The sequence below is a fragment of the Cygnus olor genome, chromosome 3 (assembly GCF_009769625.2).
Source record: "Cygnus olor isolate bCygOlo1 chromosome 3, bCygOlo1.pri.v2, whole genome shotgun sequence".
Classification (NCBI taxonomy): Eukaryota; Metazoa; Chordata; class Aves; order Anseriformes; family Anatidae; genus Cygnus; species Cygnus olor.
The window spans coordinates 25,194,310-25,214,051 of NC_049171.1; the positions used below are offsets into that span (position 1 = coordinate 25,194,310).

General features: G+C 42.5%; 1 protein-coding gene across 5 annotated transcripts in view; it reads right to left on the reverse strand.

Annotated features, from left to right (window-relative positions):
- Nucleotides 1–16,941: 16,941 nt before the first annotated feature.
- ELOVL5 (ELOVL fatty acid elongase 5) overlaps nt 16,942–19,742 on the reverse strand; it is a 50,681-nt gene continuing 47,880 nt past the window's right edge. For all 5 annotated transcript variants that reach the window (XM_040553950.1, XM_040553952.1, XM_040553953.1 and 2 more), the window contains exon 8: nt 16,942–18,867. In XM_040553950.1, the coding sequence (XP_040409884.1) occupies nt 18,736–18,867 (132 nt within the window). In that variant the 3' untranslated portion in view covers nt 16,942–18,735. The remainder of the gene's footprint in view (nt 18,868–19,742) is intronic.

Consider the following 19,742-nt stretch of genomic DNA (forward strand, 5'->3'; position numbering starts at 1 on the left):
GTGAATACACTTAATTTTGTTGTTCTTCATATCATGAACATTGCACGCATGCAAAATTCATCTTACGGATTGACACTTGCATACTGAACATGGTGCTTTTTTCTTCCTTGCAATTTCATATTTTTCCCCTTTGTGATCTAAAGAATGTCTAATTGCTAAATGCGTAGTCTTTCATGTCCACCTGCTTCAGAACAGGAATTTGGTATGTCACTATAATTATTGTTTTCTTTGTTCCTCGTAGGAACTGACTCATTTCTGATATCTTTGACAACTCTTTCTTCTTTTCTCCAGGGTCAGGTGGAGTATCATCTCTGCTGAATCCAGCCTCCCCTGTAGGTAATTCCAAAATGAATTCCTATCAGTTACTCACTCCCAGACTTCAGAACAGCCACCGTTGCTGGTATAATCAGTTGCTGTGGTGATCCAGTATGCACACATTGTTCCAGTTTCTACAGACTACATCTTCTCACAGACTCACATGTCCATGCAGATAGATATTCTAAAGCTTGGACTGATTTGGTGTGCTGTGCAGTCAAGAACGAGTGGAACCTCTCCACAGCCTGGGCAACTGAAAGGAGCGCCTTGTGGGAGAACTAGAGTTTCCTTCTGGTCGCTTGCTTGGCAATGGGGCATAACTTGCTTTGCCCCTGAGAAAGCATAGCTGCTCCTCCAACTGGGCTGGTCTCAGTGTCCAAGTGATTGGTGGAAATTATAACAGTGACACAAGATCTGGCCTTTTTCAGCTTTCAAAATGCCAAATTACACTTGGCTATCTGTTTGATCCCAGGTCCTCTCCCAGTTGCTCTTAGAAGAGAGGTACCTCAGCTATAGGCGCAGGCTCAGCAGTATGGTGTGGCCTCCTAAGATGGTTTCTCTGTCATCCCTTGGAATCCCTCAGCTCCCTCCATGTGCCTCATTGGCCTCGTCTTATCCAAACCAATAAAATCATTTCCAATACCCTTTATTCAAATGTTTTCCCTTTGATCATCACAGCAGCCTCCAGCAAAGATCAACAAAGACCAGCTTCACTTCTGCCTCACATCTGAACTGGGAACTAGACAAACCCAGACAGACATCCCACCAGCATGGGCAACCCCTGCTTGTACTGATGAGGTGATAATTGTTGCCTCTTGCCTTGTCAAAATCATAGCCAACATGCTCTTTTTTTTCATTTTATGTCCCATTGCTAAAATTCATCACATTAGTATATTTCTAAGCTTATCTATTGCTCAAGACTGACCTGAAAAAAATCTGCTTCTTATGGGTTTTTCTTGTCCTTGCTATTGTGTCTCACACAGGAGGAGGGTACATAACTGAGTTTCTCAGGCTTCTGAGCAGGTGCTTGTCATCAACAATTTTCCTGTGAGCAGGAGAACACCCACAAGTTCACTTTCCTTTACAAAAGGCCTGCCTACCCCCACTATTTTCTCCTGGCCTTTCCTTGTCCTAGCTGTGCTAGCCACTTTGCATACCTTGCTTCACTGGCAGCATGGATTCGTACTGGGACACTGGTAATTCTGACAAGATAATCCAATGGCACTATGACTTCATCTCAAAAATTCCAGCCAGGTCAGCCGCAGCTGGAGTCCTCACAGGCTAGCAGGTGATTTTCCTACAAGGGGAGGCAGCACTGACTACCTTGTGAAGCCTTCACGCAGCCTGAACTTCAAACTCACTGAAATCTGGGTATGTCTCTATAAACCAACGTAGTCGGTTAGGTGCTGGAAGCTGTACAGGGTGCTCTGCCAGGGTTAGTTAGCTCTGCTGGCTGTTGTTTTTCCATCTTGCACTACATCGTGACATGGAGAGTTTCCTTCTGTCTTTCCACTCAGTTTGAGGGATGTCTGACCAGCCTTGCTATGAGTCCATCCACAGAAGCAGCACATTATTGCAGGTTGTTCTGAATCTGCTCTGAACAAACCATTACCCTTTCAGGAGATGGCCCTGTGTTTGAAACTAAATACAGTACAGTTTTCAGCGTATCTAATAACGCGGTGCAGCAATTTTCTGGCAATCTGATGACACGCTCTGGTGATTGCCTACATACCCACTGCTGTGCCACAGCACAAACAGTGGAGTTTAGCAAGGATCACTGGCTTTTCTTACACCTTGTGCTCTTCTCAGCACAGAAGGACAAGCCTGTCTTTTGCTTTCTCTGTATTTCACTTATCCATTTGTCCTTCATGAAGAGGAGTTCCAGAAGCTTTTTCAGACAGGCTGTCACTGAATTAAAGCCCCCAGATTTGTAACTGCCTCGGTAACACCAGTGGGTGAGGGCAGTCCTGCCCGACGGATCTGGGGGAATTGCTGTTGACTTTAGAAACTGAAAAGCAGAGACCAAGAACGAAAGGTACAGTGCGGCTTATGCTGAGCCATCACAAGTTGTCACAAACTGCAGCAGGAATAATTCAGATCATACATTTAGGAAAAGACTCCTCACCATGAGGGTGGTTGAACTTTAGAGCAGACTGCCCAGAGAGGCTGTGTGATCTTCGTCTTTGGGAGACAGATACTCAAAACTCAACTGCACAAGACCCTGAGCACCCTGAATTAACTGTGAAGGTAGTACAGCTTTGAGCAGTGAGCTGGGCAGGTGCCCTCCTGAGGTTCTCTCCAAATTGTTCTATAAGTCTATGTCCAACAGTGTCTTTTAACTGCTCATCCTGTTTTCTGTCTTACTGTAGATGGTGTGGTTTTAATCAGTCTCAGACATTCGTGTGAGAGAAGTCACAGCTCTCCCCTCGAGATGTTATCACCCTTTCCTATTAACTAATGAGATGGGACCTTCTCCGGCCTTCCTTGTTACTGGCAGTGTTACTCTATGATGAATTCTTAAGTCTCTGAAGTCCTTCACCAGGTTTATGATTACTTGAAGACTTGTGCTTCAGTTCAGTCAGCCTGTTAAATGACACAGAAAAATCTTCCTGTGAAGCCCTGTAGCCCCTGTCTGGCAGGAACTCCTGCTGGCTCTGTGCTTGTATTTGCACACCTGAAACTTAAGGAAGGAATGTACCTGTGTTGTTATTCACCTCACACCAAAGACCTGAGGCCAAAGTTATTTTTCTGCTGTTTTTTTTTTTTTTTTTCTTTTCCCTAGCTTTCTTATATATATATATATATGTATATATATATATAAATAGTTGCATTTAGCTAGTTGCTTCTTTGGGGATAGCTTTAATTTTGTGGCAAAATACCTTTTTATTGTTGTTGGTACATGTGTGAAAATTGCTTCTAACATCCCCTTTCCCATGCAACTTGAAGTCTGCTAAGTAAAAGTCCTTGCAAAATGAGAAAGTCAGGATGTTCTCATCTTTTCTTCGCACAGTACGTGCATGCCTCCAGCTCACCTTGACAAAAGAGGCAAATTGATCTCCATATGAGGAATTACAGCTTCAGAAGTGCTGTTAAAATAGAGTCTTGTCCTAGTACATCAAACTGGCAGCAGTTTTCATACCTCCTGGAAACAGACACAAATTCCCTCTACCCCCTCCTCACCAGGTGAACCCTATGTCCTTTCAATATGGGTGGTCTATGCTTTAGTCATCTGCTTTTGGAAGTGATGCCTGCCATTCCTAGCTGCTGTTTGCCCCCTTCATTTTGCTGATCCTCCTTCTTGAGTTAAATGCAAAATACATTAAAAGTCTAAATTTTAAATACGTACAAGCAAGAGATGCTCTTATAAATTCCAGAGGTGATGTCTTTTAATCCTACTGTGCATATTTGGGACATGAAAGTTTTCTGGTATGTACTTTCCCTTGAGGCAGTCAAATCACTGAAAAGAGTCTCTGAAAGTTTCTGTACAGAAAAAAAAACAGAGAAAAGCAACATCAAGAAATGGGGCAACACTGACTACTGGCATTAAGAACTGGTTCTGCAGCCTGTCTTGGACACACATGGAAAGTGCACACTGCAATTGCTTATCAGGCCTTTAATGAGCAATCGTCACAGAGGTGGAGGCTGCTGATGTCAAGCAAAAGCTGAGTTCATTACATTTTTTTTTCCTGAATCATACAATTCAGTTATTTGTGTGTAAATGATTTGTGCAAAGGGGCTTTTCAGACATAGCTATAGAAACCACTACCACATTTATTAGTCACTTAACAGTGAAAAAAAAAAAAAAAAAAGCAGAAGTACAAAAATAGTTGGAACCCAAAGTTTAAATGGTTACTCATTCATGGGAAGTTTCTTCTTTCATTCACATTCAGTTAAGTCTTCAGAGGAAAAAAATCAGTCATCTGGTTCAGAACAAACATCTTCCCGAGGAAAACAATCGATGAGTGGATGGATTTTGGGATAAACATCTACTATTAAGATCATACCTACCATTCTGGACAACACGGAGAAAAACACAGGACAAGAGAAAAGGCTTCATGCAGGTGCAGGACACACGATACGTGCTTACACATTGGTCTGGTCCATTTTCTGCTGCTGTTTTTGATAGTGCATGTAGTAAACTCATAAGCTAAAATGACTTCCAACCACTTTTGGACCATTCCACTGCTAAGCAGGCCCAGTAAGTACCCCTGCTTAAAACAGTGGAGTGAACAGCTGCTGGTTTTAGTTTTTTTTTTTTTTCTTCCTTTTTTTCCCTTCTTAGTGGTTCCTCATTTCTATGCAAACTGGAGCTTTGTGTAGTCTACAGGCAGAAGATGTGGCCAGACTTTCAGGGTCTTGAGAAATCACCAGTTTCCTCTGAGACTGCACATCACAGACCCTCCATGCTGCAGATGCACTGCCATAACTTCACATTCAGGAATCATCATTGCAACTGAGCTTTGCAAAGGGCACACTCCCATTTGAATCAGATGGGAACCGGAAGCAGATTTGAAAGGGAAGTTTGTAAAGTGGTCACATTTTCCTGGGGAGAAGACACTATCTGCCCACTCCAAGTATTACTGGCTCCCCTTTCATGTGATGTACCTTCATATTCAGCACAACAAGATGAAATTAAAAAATGTTCCAGAGTCATAAAAGCTGGAAATAACAAACTTTGAAAGTCACCTAAACCTACTGCATCGTAGAACTGCTTCTTTCTGCCCCAAGCAAAGTGCAGTTTTTGCCTGTTTTTCCAGTTTTTCCTTAGGGGTGTTTGTTGTTGTTGTTTGTTTACTTTTTATTTTTTATTTTTCCTAGGGTAAAGTGCTCTGTGGCAACCCTAATAAATGAGAAATGGACACCCATGCTACAAAAGATCTCAAAAATTACATTGAAAGTTCAACACTACACAGCTAAGGTATATTTTACATTTTTCGGTGGCAACTGAGCACCAACCTTAAAATTATTTGAAAATCTCAAGGAGAAGTTGCCATACACTTTCAGAGAGTTGAAAAGAGTTGTGCATTCTGTGATCAGTAACAAGCCCAAGAGGAGCTTTATTCGGTGCAGTTTCACATCTATTAGACTATTCTGCCCTTACAGCAGTCTCCAGAGAGAGCCTCTGGCTGCTTCTTAAGGTCAGTGAGTCATTTTTGTACAATAAATGATCTCGCTAGCTGGAAATGTTGGAAAGGCTCCCGGCTCCTCAGTGTCCATACATCAGTGAGTCACGTTAATCCCTGCTTTCATGGGTGAGAATGCACCCCACCCAGCCTGCCCGCAGCACTTTATTTCCTTTGCCTTGCTTTGTGTTCTTTCACTTTCCTAGGAGCATTAAACTGATACAGATCTGTGTATTTTTTTTTTTACAGTCTGTGGATAGAATGAGAATAGAGACCGGAAAAAAAAAAAAAAAGGCAAAAACCTACCAACCATGATTCAGATTCCCCGCTTTGGCTTTGCCACTTGTAGGCACTAAGCAGTTAGCGGTGTTCCCACAGGTCCCTGGCAGTGCAGAAGGACAAGCTGTCCTGGGTCAGGAACAAAGCTGTCTTCTGCACACCACAAGGCTTGGAGACAGCAAGTGTTGACAGTCAGGATGTTGAAAGGCTTACTGGTTTAGGCCCAGGTGACACACGTGGTGTGGCACGCCGTGTGATCAGTGGCAGAAGGAATAGTAGGCCCCCCGAGGCGTGACTCCAGCACAGAGCGCAGCGGCATCTCTGAGCTGCAATCCAACAAACTGCATGGAGGAAGCAGTCCAACGTATCTTTGACAAATGCCCTTATTCCCCCTGGTAGGAGTTAGTAGGCAGTTCCCCTCGTGAAACATCAGCCTAAAACATTGCCTGCAAGCCCTCATTAACATCTCTCCTTACTTCCAACTCTACAAGACATTTCTCTTCCAACTTTTTTTTTTCTTTAGTTCATCACTATTACTTGTTTTTCTTTAAAGCTCAGTTTCTATTTGACTTAATCCCTGCAGAACATAGATGCAAGTAAACAGCACTCTGTTAGTAATAGGGTGATTCAGTAGCACTGATTACAAACCAGGCTATTAACACTTTTTCTTCCATGCATTATAGCACAGGCAAGCTTTGATGAGGTTCTTGGGAGGTAAAGTGGCTTTTGATGGGGAAGTTTGTCCTTACCTGTAGGAAGCAGAATGCAGAATAAAGGCAAGAGCTCATCAAGGGAGCAAACAGACCAAGTATAACCTGACTTTTTGGTAAAATGTTAAGGTAGCAAAGCAGGGACAGGACAAATAGCAAAGGATTTAGGAAGCGAGGGTATATTTTTCTGACAGTAAGTATTAACAAACATGGAACACATCAAAATGAAGGTGGGGCTGTTTGTCCAAGAAGTTAAGTTTTATTTGTTTATTTAGCTACAGCTTAAAAAGACAGGAGAAAACCATGTTAGTTTAGCATCTATTGTGCAAGAAATGGGGAAGTTTGAGTGGTGGAACCCGATACAAAGAAAAGACATAAAGAAAACTCAGAAGAAATTTGCAAAGACTTGAAACAGAGGGGTACAAACATGAGAGATGACCATCACATGTTCTTGAGTGCATCTTCCCTGAGCTCCAGAGCAAAGGTAAAAGCTATGCTGCAGCCAGTGGGAAAGATCCTGTACAGAAACCCCAGAAACTGAGGAACACTTGCTTTGGCTAGTAAAAATCCAGCTAAGTTTCAGGTTGTTTGAAAATTGTAATTTAGCCCTCATGGGCTGTCCTCAAATGAAACATTCAGGAAGAGGAGGCCTGGCTCTGGAGGAAAGTAAGGTAAGGCTGAATATGAATGTCTCCAAGGATGGAGATCCCATGGTTTCTCTGGGCAGCCTCTGCCACTTTTGACCGCTCCCTGACAGGGAATTTTTCCTTATATGTTGTCTGAATTTCTCTTGCTGCAACTTGCACCTTTGTCCTTCCACTGCACCCCTTGTTCTCTTGCAGTGACCCTCCACTAAGATCCTGGCTCTTCCTCCTCTGTACCACCCGCCAGGCGGCTGAGGACAGCGGAGAGGTGTCTCCCCTCTACTCTGCATCTCCCTGGCAATCTTGGTGCTCCTCTTTAGTCGGCTAAGAACCTGGAAACACAGATGCTTTGTCAAGACACCCTCAAAAAGTGAAGACAATTGGAAGACTTCAACCTTCTTAAACTTTAAACTTAAAAAAGTGCAAACAAACCACATCAAATTATCTCACGTGGCCTAAAGGTCGAGTGGAGCCAGTGAAAATAGTTACCACCACCTGTTGTTAGTGGGCTGGCTATCCAACCTCACTCAATTAGAGGTTAACACGGGATGCTGCCTTCACTTGTTCAATTCTTACACTGCTAATGTAGGATTGGATCTGAGATCTTCAGTTTCAAAGGACAAAAGAGTCAAGACAGAGCGTCCTCTAAGTTTGCATCTTGCAGACCTCTTCATTTCCTAACTGGATTACATTATTTTTAGAATGTGTTCAGTCTCCTTGTGACCCGGTTTCTTCCCATTATAACACGAATGATTAACATATAACCTTTCCCTCAGGAAGAGCTGGCATCTCAACAGCCAGCAAAGTTATTACAGTTCTGCAACTCCAGCACACTTCTCATCCATTCATCATTATTTTGATAGGAAGTTGCTGCATTGAAGTGATCTGATCTTTCAGCAGCCAACAGGATAAGACTTGCCTTACAGGTTGTTGCTCTAGTATAGCAAACATCAGGCAGGCTCGCAGACACCCAGGACTGTTCCTCTTTCCATTATCTTTTAGTACTGCTAATAGGAAAGTATTTTTATTTTGCGTTTCTCCATAAAACATTTTGACAGGAATGGAAGCATAAGGACAAAAGAATGACAACATTTATTTCAGCAAAAGATAAAATAAATGGCAAGAAGATATTGGCTTAGGATCTCAGTGGTAATGGATACAGTATTCTCCCAGGGAGGGTTCTCAGGCACTTGCCAGACCACTGCAGTAATTGCCTGTGAAGGGGCAGTATTTTGATGCAAGAATGTCATGGAGGTGGGAAAGTGAAAGCATACGAAGACTGAACTAGGCTAAGGTAGTATAACTACAGCTCTGAGTGGGAACTAAGATCTGGGATGTTAGATTTTAGACAAAAACTTAAGTTACTTAAAACAAACAAACAAACAAACAAAAACCACTGATTTTTCCTTCCTAATTTCAAGGATTTCTTAGTTGAAATCCCTACCTTTTCTTCTGAATAGCAAGTGGTTAAAAAAAAAAAAAAAAAAAAAAAAGAACCCAAAGGTAGCTGAATCTGGGCAAAAAGCTAAATAGAAATTGAACCTAGTGAACCCAGGTTGTGGAAAGCTAGCCAAATCCAAATTGTGGAAAACAGTAACTATCGCTCCGCTCTTTCCTTGAAAGCAAAAGTAGGCATGATAGGCATGGAGAAGTAACTCTGCAAACTTTGAAGTGAAGCCTATGAAGAGCGTTAGGAAAGAGACAGCAGCGTGGCCTGGGGCGAAGGCCTGATGCCAGGAGGGAGGCGTTCCTGCACAGCCCCCAGCTATCTGAACTGCTCGGCCTGAAACACTTCATGAGCTAACGTGACTGTCAAGAGCCTCAGCTGCCATTTCAGGATCGGTACTGGGATATTGTTCATGCTGCTCTGAATGTTGATTATTTCTCTGTTGATATTTCAAATGACTATACTCAGCAAAAACCATCAAGACCTGTGACAGAAGAGGTTTCAGTGAGCTCCATTCCTAACCTACGCCACAAGGCCGTACAGCACACAGCGACATCAGAGTACGTGGGCCAGGCCCACCACCACAGTCCGTACAGATGAGAGGACAAGAGGCAGGCTGGCTGGCAGCCCGTGGACTCAGAACAACACCTCGAGAAGCAAAACTGTGCCCAGATGGTGAATGTGGCTGTGTAAAGGAAGAAAGGATGGAGAACACATCCTAGTGCTACCCTAGGGAAACCCATCCTTGCATGGAGCCTGCTCTGTAAGTATCAGGGCTGTTACTGGGTGTGCACTAACTCCTACTGCTGAGACAGCTGATCAGAGCCCTGATCTGGTGTCAGAATCTCCTTGGCCTTGCTGAAAATGAGAACAATTCAGCTCATATTCTCCAGTTTCTCTCCCTGTCCCTCTTCTCCTCAAAACAGTCACCGGAGCAATCTTCTTCCTTGCCCACTAGAGTCTCTCTCTGCCTTGTTTTTTCTCTTTGGCAGTTTGTGCATTTTCTGCTTCCTCTGAATGCTTTCCACTGAACCATGTTCTCTCATTTTTTTCCTAAATAGTCTCCTGCTTTGCCCAACAGAAAGAACATACGGTGGTCTTTCCTCACAGATGAAATCTCTAGAGAACTGCAGGATCTTAATTACCACTGATTCTAATTAACATAACCCAATCCCTCCATGCCTCGTGAAGCTGTTTTGGAAGCTCACGCTTTCTATGCTCCTATAACTGTGCACTTTTTCACTTGTGATCACACTGAGGTGCCAAAGTAGGGAAGACAGTTTCTTCCGCACTACAGTGGTGCTGCTCTTCTGTCCACACCTTTCCGGGTGCTCTTCCAAGGCCAGAATTTTTGGGGTTTGCTCACTCATGTTCATCTAGTACAAAGCACCATATTGAATACTATTAAATAATTACGAGCCATCTGTATGTATTGATGATGATGTATTACATCATCATTGAAGATTAACATTTAGATGTGTTCGATTTGAGATTTAGGCTGAGTTTAATGAGTTCTTTCTTTTTTTCTTCCCTGCCTGAACATATTCCCTCACCTCTACCTGTAAAATGCTTTGAAATTGTCCTGGGTACCAGAACAAACAGATCTGCAGTTTAACCATTTTAATCAAAACAGTGCCTGTGTTTCCCCCCAAATCACCACTACTGAGCTTACTTGTGTAATCAAGTCAGATGCAGCATAAAAGCCATTAAGATATGCTCGCTTTTAACCTCCTCTTACTTTATGACCCCTGTTTTCATACAAGGAAAAGCAATAGCTCTTGATTGCAAAGACTTTGCAGCGGTGAAGTAAAGGGCAATGTCATTTTATTCTTGTCTCCATTATGCAAAACCACACTCTGATCTTTCTTACTGCTAGGAACTACCGTGTGGGTGTTTCAAGTATCGGTCAGGAGACCTGTTTACCTAAAACTTCCCTTTTTGTTCAGTCCTCCTTTTAAAAAGGGTCTAGACACGGCCTTGGAAGAACATAGCACAGTGCAATTGCCAGGAAAAAGTCTCTGATGGAAGACTGTGAAGTCTGTGTTACAGTGTACATATTTATACGCCATTCTCGCTTGTACCAAATGCTGGTATATTTGTCCCTTGTGCCAGCTGCAGTTCTTGTTAAATCCTGGTCCTACCGTGCAGGCAGGCACCAGCCTGTCCCCACCTGTCTCCTCACACGTGCTGCCAGGAGAGGGCATCATTTTATAGTAAATCTCAGAAAGACCGAGCTAACACCACTTTTTTATACCCACTTACACACACACACACAGACACAGATTTCTAGGTTGGAAGAGACCTCAAGATCATCGAGTCCAACCTCCGACCTAACACTTACCGTGATGCTCACCCAATTTACCAGGTTTCACAAGAACCTGCTCTGCTTCTCCTTCTCGAGCAGGCAGCAGGGTGTTAAAGGAGGTTACACCTTAAAGGAGGGTGTTAAAGGGTGGATTTTTGGCTGCAAGACGTGTTTGCTTTTTTTTTTTTCCTTTACCTTTAAAATAAAATCATAAAATAAAATCTCATGTTGGCTATCACTTTTTCTAAGTGCTCTTGCCGGCTGGAGCCAGGCAGTTGGCTCAGCACTTCTTCTGGAGATTTCTGAAAACCTTGTAACCTCGCTTCCTTTCTGACCCAACTAAATGGGTGTTAGCCAATTCTGATTTTCCTGTGTTACAAAGGAACTTAAATGAAATATTGCATATTGAAAAAATGTTGACGAACCAGGCAGACCACTCATCACCAAATTGCCCAGTCTGACTCCAAGAGTTCCCACTCCTTTCAAAATCTTCTTGGACGGCTTTGTAACAGGGGAATGGACAGCAGTTTTCCCCAACATTTCCTGCTGAGCTGTACTTACTGTAGAAACCAGAGTGAGATGTTAAAAAGACTTCTTAGCTCTTTATTTAAACTTTTGAGGATAGAGGGGCTTTTTTCATGATGACTTTCCAAAATCTTTAAAAAAAATGAAAAAGGAAACAAAGCCGGTAATAGTTACGCCATCTGTATGCACAGCAAGTATGCCCTGGTCTTTTCTGTAAACTCATCACTATTCTGGTGAGCAGGAGTTCATTTGCGTCAGATGTCTGAAGCCTGTAATAGCTCAGTGCACCAAGAGCGGCTCACGCTCTTGCTCCCAACGCCAAGTGCTGTGGGAAGCAAAGGAAACCGATAAAGTGATCTTTCAAAGAGGGAATCCTTTCCAAAGGTACACAAACACGTTGGGAGCTTAGCCCTAGAAAGGCCCTGAGGGACTGAGGTCCCATTGGTCTTAATGGAAGCAAGATACTTAAATAAGTACACAGGCTAAAGCTTTTTAAAACTTATTTATTTCAAAAAGCTCCTTTTTATGCTATGTGATCTGAGATGCCGATTTCCCAAAGCAGCTGGTAAAACAGAACTAATAGCATTTAGTAAACATTTGGCTTCTAGTGGCAGATAGAGTAGCTCACGAAGACAAGCTTCCTGCTTGCTCAGTGGGACGTGACACCATATGTCTAACCAGCTACGTAAATACTGTGATAATGGTGCTTCAGTATGCATGGAAGATATTTCACTTGCTTTCACTTTAAACACCTTGACTATGCAATTTGTCATCACATAGCATTAACTCTGTGCTGGCTAATCCTAGAGAGAATGTTGCGAATAAGGCAGAAATAGTAAAATTGTGCAATAACGTCTGTGCATTCCCCTTTACACCAAATCAGGAGAAGCGAATGCACAGATGGATACACCTCATACAGGATTGCACTTTCATGTGAACAGATTCATTTCTCATCAAGCTTTACTTGTTCCCAAACAAAACGCAATGAGACTGATTCTCCTCTCCCACTGCTGCCCAGTCCCTGTTTGAAAATCAGAGCTCCAGCTGCCTCTTCTCAGTGTGAGGCAACTCCTATCTTGGGGAAATTTAGGAGGTTTCTGCAGGCCATGGGCTTCCTCCACACATGGTGCCCTGTGGTACCTTCCCTCAGCAAACAGGAAGTTCAACCGTTGCCTTTAAAAATTTTCCAAAAATTATAGGCCGGATTACTGGAATAGAAGTTGCCTTGTCATGAATTAGACTCGGAAGAAACAAGGTAAAAAAAAATAAAAATAAATCCAGTTGCTTCACTCCAGAGAGCACAGTTTCCCAAATCACAAGAGCTCCAGCTGTACCATGGTGCTTGATGCTCTTTAGGCCTCCACTCTCTCACTCCCTCAACAGGGCAGGGGAGAAAATAAGATGAAAAGCTTGTGGGTTGAGATAAAGCCAGGGAGATCACTTACCTCTTACCCTCATGGACGAAACAGACTCAACTTGGGGAAAAATTATTTAATTTATTAGCAATTACAATAGATTTGGATGGTGAGAAACGAAGGCAAAACCTAGAACACTTTCTCCCCACCCCTCTTCTTCCCAGGCTCAGTTTCACTGCCTTGTTCTGACTCTCCTACCTCCTTCCTCCTCGAGCAGTGCAGGAGGGATGGGGAATGAGGGCTGTGGTCAGTCCGTGACAGCTCCTCTGCCACTCCTTCCTCCTCATGCTTCTCACCTGCCCTGGCACGGGCCGCAGCTCCTTTGGGATAAACCTGCTCCAACAGGGGCTCTCCATGGGCCGCAGCTCCTTCAGAGCTTGTCCATCTGCTCCTAGGTGGTCTACCATGGGCTGCAGAGTGGAGATCTGCTCCCCTGTGGTCCTCTGGGGGCTGCAGGGGAAATCCCTGCTCCAGCGCCTGGAGCACCTCCTTCTCCTCCTTCTCTCACCTTGGTGTCTGCAGGGCTGCTTCCCTCACTTTCGTCCACACTCCTCTTTCCGCTTGGCAGCAATTTGCTCTTCCTTGAACATGCTTCCACAGAGGCATCACCATCTCCTTTTTGCCAAAACGCGGGGGGGACACCGTGGAGTCCCATCCCCTGGTCCTACAAACCGAGCTGTGGTTAGAGCCTCATCCAGAAACTGACGGATATCGACGTTAAATGTGACCAGTGCCCCATCTTCAAACAATCCCCTCGGCCTCCACACTACTCTGACTGGAAAACTGCTCCAGAGCCGTATTCCACTAACAAAAATATTCTTCCAATTTCGAGCCAAAGTTTACTCTTGGCAAGCTTATATCCATTTGTGTTGTGTCAACACAATTAAAATAGCTCTTCTTCCTTCATGCGGCCTACTGTCATGGTGTGTGTGTAGGCGCCGATCGCATTCCTTCACAACCTTTGTTTTGCTCCACTCTCACTTTGCAAGACTCCGTTCCTCAGACCGTCCCAGCAGCTCTTCTGTACAGCTGATCTTTTAGATGCAGCTTTCTTGAAAATGGGTGGCCACAGTCAGGGTTGGGGAAAGCGTATTCTTCAGAAGGAAAGCTACCAGAGCCTCACCCTTCTGCTGTAGCACATTCCTGTTCCTACTAAATACAGACTGGTTAGCAAATGAGATGTTTATCCTTCTCTTTTCGTAGCAGCAGCTGTAAGTTGTTGAACAGAACATTATTGATTTTTTTTTTTTCTTTCTCTCCTCTTCAGTCATTTCCAACTAAAACTCCCAGGGAAGCAGTTGAAATTCTGGTACTGGTCCCTGAGGGTGTGACTTAACACTTACACTAATCCCATCTCTCTTACTGCAGCCACCGAGGACATCTGTTGTTGTATGTAATCCCCCTTGGCACCAGCGCTGCTTCCTAACATTGCTATCTGCAGACAACACTGCAAATATTCCTACTTTTTGTAGTCATTACTAAAAACATTATTAATAGGCTCCCTTCAGGCTGAAAGCATCATCAAGACAAACCATTTTCCCATCAGCTTGACCCTGGCTGGTGTGTAGAGCCTGTTGCTGGGTCACCATACCCTTTAGTTAGATAATCAGTTCTGAGATAGAAATTTTTACCTATTCCCGATGGATGAAATACGTATTTCCTTTTAGACAATTATTTTTGTTAAATAATATCGGTAAGTTACGCGTGAATCACTTCCAGAAAACCATTTTTCCCATTTTCTGTTTACCTCTATGGACTCAACCACTCCCTCCATTTATTCTGAAGCCTTGCATCATACTGAAATCGGGCTATGAAGCCTACCAGTTACTGGGTACCACTACTTACATTTTCCCTACAGAAAACATAGCATCTACATTATATATCCTTGAAACACAAGACGTGTATTTTTTTCTCCTTCTCCCCATCCCAGCTTGACTCAGTAATAATTTTTTTAGACTAGACATTTGTTACTATTTTTTCCCCATTTTGAGATGATTTTAGCACCTTCGACTTAAGACATAATGCCTCTTCTACTGCCATGTCTTTGAAGCCCCTGGGCACTCAGCTTCTCCTGCTTATCCAGATTTATTCTACTGAAATCAAGAAACATACAGACCCTGTTTTGTATATCCTTCAACTTACATTAAATGGTTTGAAAGTTTAAAATGGGATTCAAGTAGTTTTGGTTTTTTTTTTAGCCCTGTTCTTGCAATATCTTGGTAATTACAACTATTCACCTTTGTTGGCTAAACAATTCTTGGCTGGAGGGTGACAGTGACAACACAAAGTTAATCTCCTGTACCAACACAATTCTCAGCAGCATTTATCTAGCAAGAGAGAGATATCTCTATCCATAATTTAATCACCTCCTGTTCGGTTTCCAGCAGATTCCCAGCAGAACCCACACTGTCAAAGTAATTTGGCCTATGATTTATTTACATTTTCCTTCAGCATCCAGCTTATTTCTACATCTGTTTTTTGAATAATGCATGCCTTGTAACAGCATTTCGGTCACACACAACACACACATTTTTATCTGCTTGTGCCTCATCACAGCAACCAAACATCAGAGGTAGAGGCAACCCCTAGAAGACTCTCCATAGGGCTTTAGGGGCCTCTGCCCCAATGTTGGTTGTAAAAGTCCTATCAGAAGCTCCAGCACTTGTTTAATATCTGCTTTGTGTTAAGTAAAACTAACAATGAAAAAGACTTCCTAGATTTCCAGAGGTGTTCTCTGCTTTCCACTACCCTCTGCAAGCACCAGCAACCCCAGCACCTGGTGACCCCGGCCCTAGAGGTGGCTCACACTGCAGCAACACAGCACTCAAGGTACTTGCATCAGAACAGCTCTAGGAAAGGCTACGTGATGGACATCCAAGCTTACCTACCCCAAGCACAGTTCAACAAAAGCATTTGCCTCCCTCTCCATCATAAAGAGCTGTAGGGTCCAAGTACTGGAAGCTCAGTCAGCTCTTGATGGAACAGCTTGAAGCTTGGCCGCTCCCTTTGCAAATAGCTACTGAAGTGTTTTGTTCTCCCCAGCCTGCTTTTTCTCCAGGCCATTGGCAGCAGTTGGCCCTTTTTTTACCTCTCCAGCCTTTACAACGTGAACAGTCTGTTCAGAGGACTCTGACAATCCCGAGCACCCAACCACAGCTGTATCTATTAAGAGAAGAGCAGGCAGTCAGGAAGCTGAGGCAACCCAAAGGCCCCAGGTCAGGTAACTGTAGAAGAGTGCCAAGGAGCCACAAACTTCTGGCCTGCAGCTGTGCACGTTACTGATGCTGTAGCTCTTTCTGTCCATGGCTGAGCTTGGAGCGCAGCTGCCCGGTCTGCCCTGGCTCCCTGAGCAAGGCCAGGTCGGTGCTGTGGCTTCTGCCTTGTAAGTACAACTTGCCGATTTGGCTCAGCATCCGAAGAACTGCATTGCTCTTGGTAACCCTCCTGAGCCCTGTTCAGAAAAAAACTCAGTTTCTTTCTTGTGTACTTGCAAATTCGACTGTGAAACTATCTTAGCACTCATCTGAAGCATCTGGAGCTCCCTTCCAGGAGAGACCAGAACAACACAAAACCTCTGAGACTTTCATACAAAATGCAAAACACATTTCCTTGGTCTACGCTTCTTGTATTAAGAGCCTGCAAACTCGAAGACAGACAGCTATGTAAGTAGTTCTGTTTTTGCTAAGTCCATCACCAAGCTATCTGAGCTTGTTGCAGTGCACTCACATGAGATAGAGCTCAGAAGTGACCACTCAAGGGCAAAAGGAGCTGTAGAGAAATTGCAAAAGTGTTCTTTAATGCTCACATTCTGGCTAGAAGTATCGTTTCCAGTTTACAGACAGTGTATAGGAGGCAGAAAGTCCCTCTCGGCCCCTGTTAAGTTTTCTGCCGGTGCTCAGCCTCAGAGCCATTTGGGATGCTCTGCTTTCAGCGAGTCACTAATTCCACTGGGAGGTTTAATCCATCACACAGATAATAATTTCTACAGCCAGGCAATGGAGCCGTGTTCAGTAACAGCCAAAGGTTTCTGTATGGAATTTGATACCAAATCTCTGGTACGCTAAATTTCTCTGAGTATCTGCAGCTGTCATTCGGCCAAGACAATTCCTTCTTGGCCTTGCGCAGGAAGCAGCAATGTGTTAGATCTGTACAAACCCACTAGAGAATTCAGGCAGAGATCATCAAAAGTGTTTTAATGATTAAACTATGTCAAACATTAACAATGTAGGTATATTCAGATGAGCCAAGGGTTTATTTCTAGCACATTTAGACAGCCTATTTTGAACACTGTAGCTGCTGTACTGAGCTATGTAAAGACTCTGCAAACCAGTACCTAGAAATGAAGACACACACTCAAGCTTCGATAATGTAAACATAACAGACACTGTCTCCTTCAAAACAAGGAATGAAAACCCACAAGGCTAGCAGGAGAACTTATTAATTCCCTAAAAGATGTGCAAAAATTTTTTAAAAGATTTAATTTAAAAAAAAAAAGAAAAATTAAACATGTTAAAACTGGCATTTACATAAATATCAAAAACAAACAGCTAAACTTGAGCAATGACCAACTGAACGTCTTGCACAATTTCATTTTTCAGAGCTTAATGAATAAGATATTCATAAGCCAAACTCCACCACGGCAGATACCAGAATAACATCCCAGCAATAGATATTGGCTTTGCAATTAGCTCCTCATACGTGCAAGGCAAGATTTTACAGGAAGGAGCAACTTTAACAAGCACTCTAAACAAATCCTCAGATAACAAGCCAAAACATTACTGGTGATATACACAACTCACATTACAGAAACAGGCATCTCCAGCACATTTCAGTAACATTTAAAAAACATTACATATGACTTAGACCGTTTCATTTTGCTTGTTTGGGGAAAAAAAAAAAAGTTTGTTAGGCACATTTTAAAAATGAACATACGCTACATGAAGAACAGTACAGATACCAACTTAAATACAGACAATTCCGTCAGAAAAGCATCTTTCTGTCTTCGTTTTTAAATACGCTTTTGGATGTGTCACAGACTTAAACAGTAGCTTCTAAAGCGTGGATATGGCTATGGTAACAACACTTGAAATTCCGCCAGTTTCCATATTAAAAACCACTCTTCATTTAACATTTAAGAATTCCCAGAAATAAGAAAAAGAAAGAGAAAATAAAAGATGGGTCCACCCTGTATATACCCTAAACCTCAGAGACAATAGTTAAGTCTTCCTGGACTGTGTAAGCGCCAATTAATTTTACATTAGTGACATACTTCAAATAAAAAAATAAGATCTATTAAAAAGGTAAAATAACTTTTCCATCTGGTTTGTGACTGTTTAGTCAGTTAAAGCCAAATATACAAAACTAAATGTGCCACTTCCAATTTCACTGTATCATGTAAGAGATACTTAACGCTGTGTATCACATACAGAACAGTAAAATGATCAATGGATTCTTCTAAATGACTTTTTAATAAAAAGTCAGTCAACTGAAAAGTTGAAACATACCCTAATTTTTAAACCAGTAATAAGCTTTGGGCCCTGCTTTTTAATTTAAGGCATGTGTGTTTATCTACTGAAACCAGCATCGTACAAATTACCTCTACAATCACATGCACGATCTACAGTAAAAAAATGGAGTTTAGATTACAGTGTTTTGAAATTGTGAATCATAATTCAGCACCTATCATATTGACTAGTAAGGCAACAGCAGTGTCGTATACTACAATAATACTCCCTTCCACAGTCTATAGCGGGGTCAGTGACAGCCCAGAATTATTTTTAAACTTTAACCTACTTTTATGTTCTGTATACAGTTTCTAGGGTGTTTGCACTGGTTAAGTCCTACATAAATCACACTATTCTAGGCAGGAATAGTTACAGTAGCCATTAGAGTATTAGTGCACAACTCTTATTGTGCTTACAATCAGATGATTTTGTTGTTGGGGTTATCAAAATGGTTTTTCAGTTTGGTCTTCAATCCTTCCTTTGTTTTCTTTGTTTCACATTGTTCTCAAGGGAAGAAAAGCTGTTTGTGTACCCGTTCACAGTGGCTGTAGAGCCATTCTGATACTCTTTCCTCCTCGAGGATGCCTTCTTGTTGTAAGTCTAGAATATACGGAAAGGCACGTGGTTTTGCTTAAACAGGTATAAACGACCACTTCCTCACAGTAGATCAAGACACACAAAAGCAAACTTGCATCCATCATTTTTAAAGGCCTTGTGCTGGTGGCAGAGTCTAATAAGCTTTACCATTTTTTGTGTATAAGGCTATACTACGTGTTTCATTCATCACAGTAAGAGAATTAGTTCACTGGGAAAGAACAAGAATTGTAGTATGATGGTAGCATTGGCAGTACTGCGTTAACAGTCACTTAGAAGCAGGAAAGCAATTTTATGAGCAGACTACAGCCTAAGAATATACCCAAAATGACAAGTGAGGAAAGAGTTTGATGCAACACAGGTGACTATCTCCAGCAATGCCAGAAGAAGTGGATAAACAAGAACAGTTAGGGACATTTCAGAGACAGAAATGCAAAACAAATTTGCAGCAGCTGACGTGTGAAGTAGGAAAGAAGTGAAGACTAACAGCTCTCAGGAGATTCAGGGCACCAAAAATTACAGGCAGTGGAAAGAATATATGTGGCAATCTTTTGAAAGATTAAGAGATCTTGCCTGATAAGAATGCATTGCCCAAAGTATGTGTGTGTGTGAAGGAAAGTTAAAATTTGAGTAAAGCTGATGAAGAAATTAAAGCAATATTTGGAATATACAATCAAGTTTAATTTGCATGTTCCTACGAAGCAATTTATATGAACCGTAGAACTTATTTTAAGAAGTACCAGATCATAAAGGTGAAGCCTGCTATGTTTTCCCGCTATAGTCTGGACCTGAAATATTTGACTCTTTCAAGAGACATTTAAAATATGTCTCAGAATTGGTTGTTTGGGGGCTGGAGCTTGCACAGGTTTGATTTTTTGAAG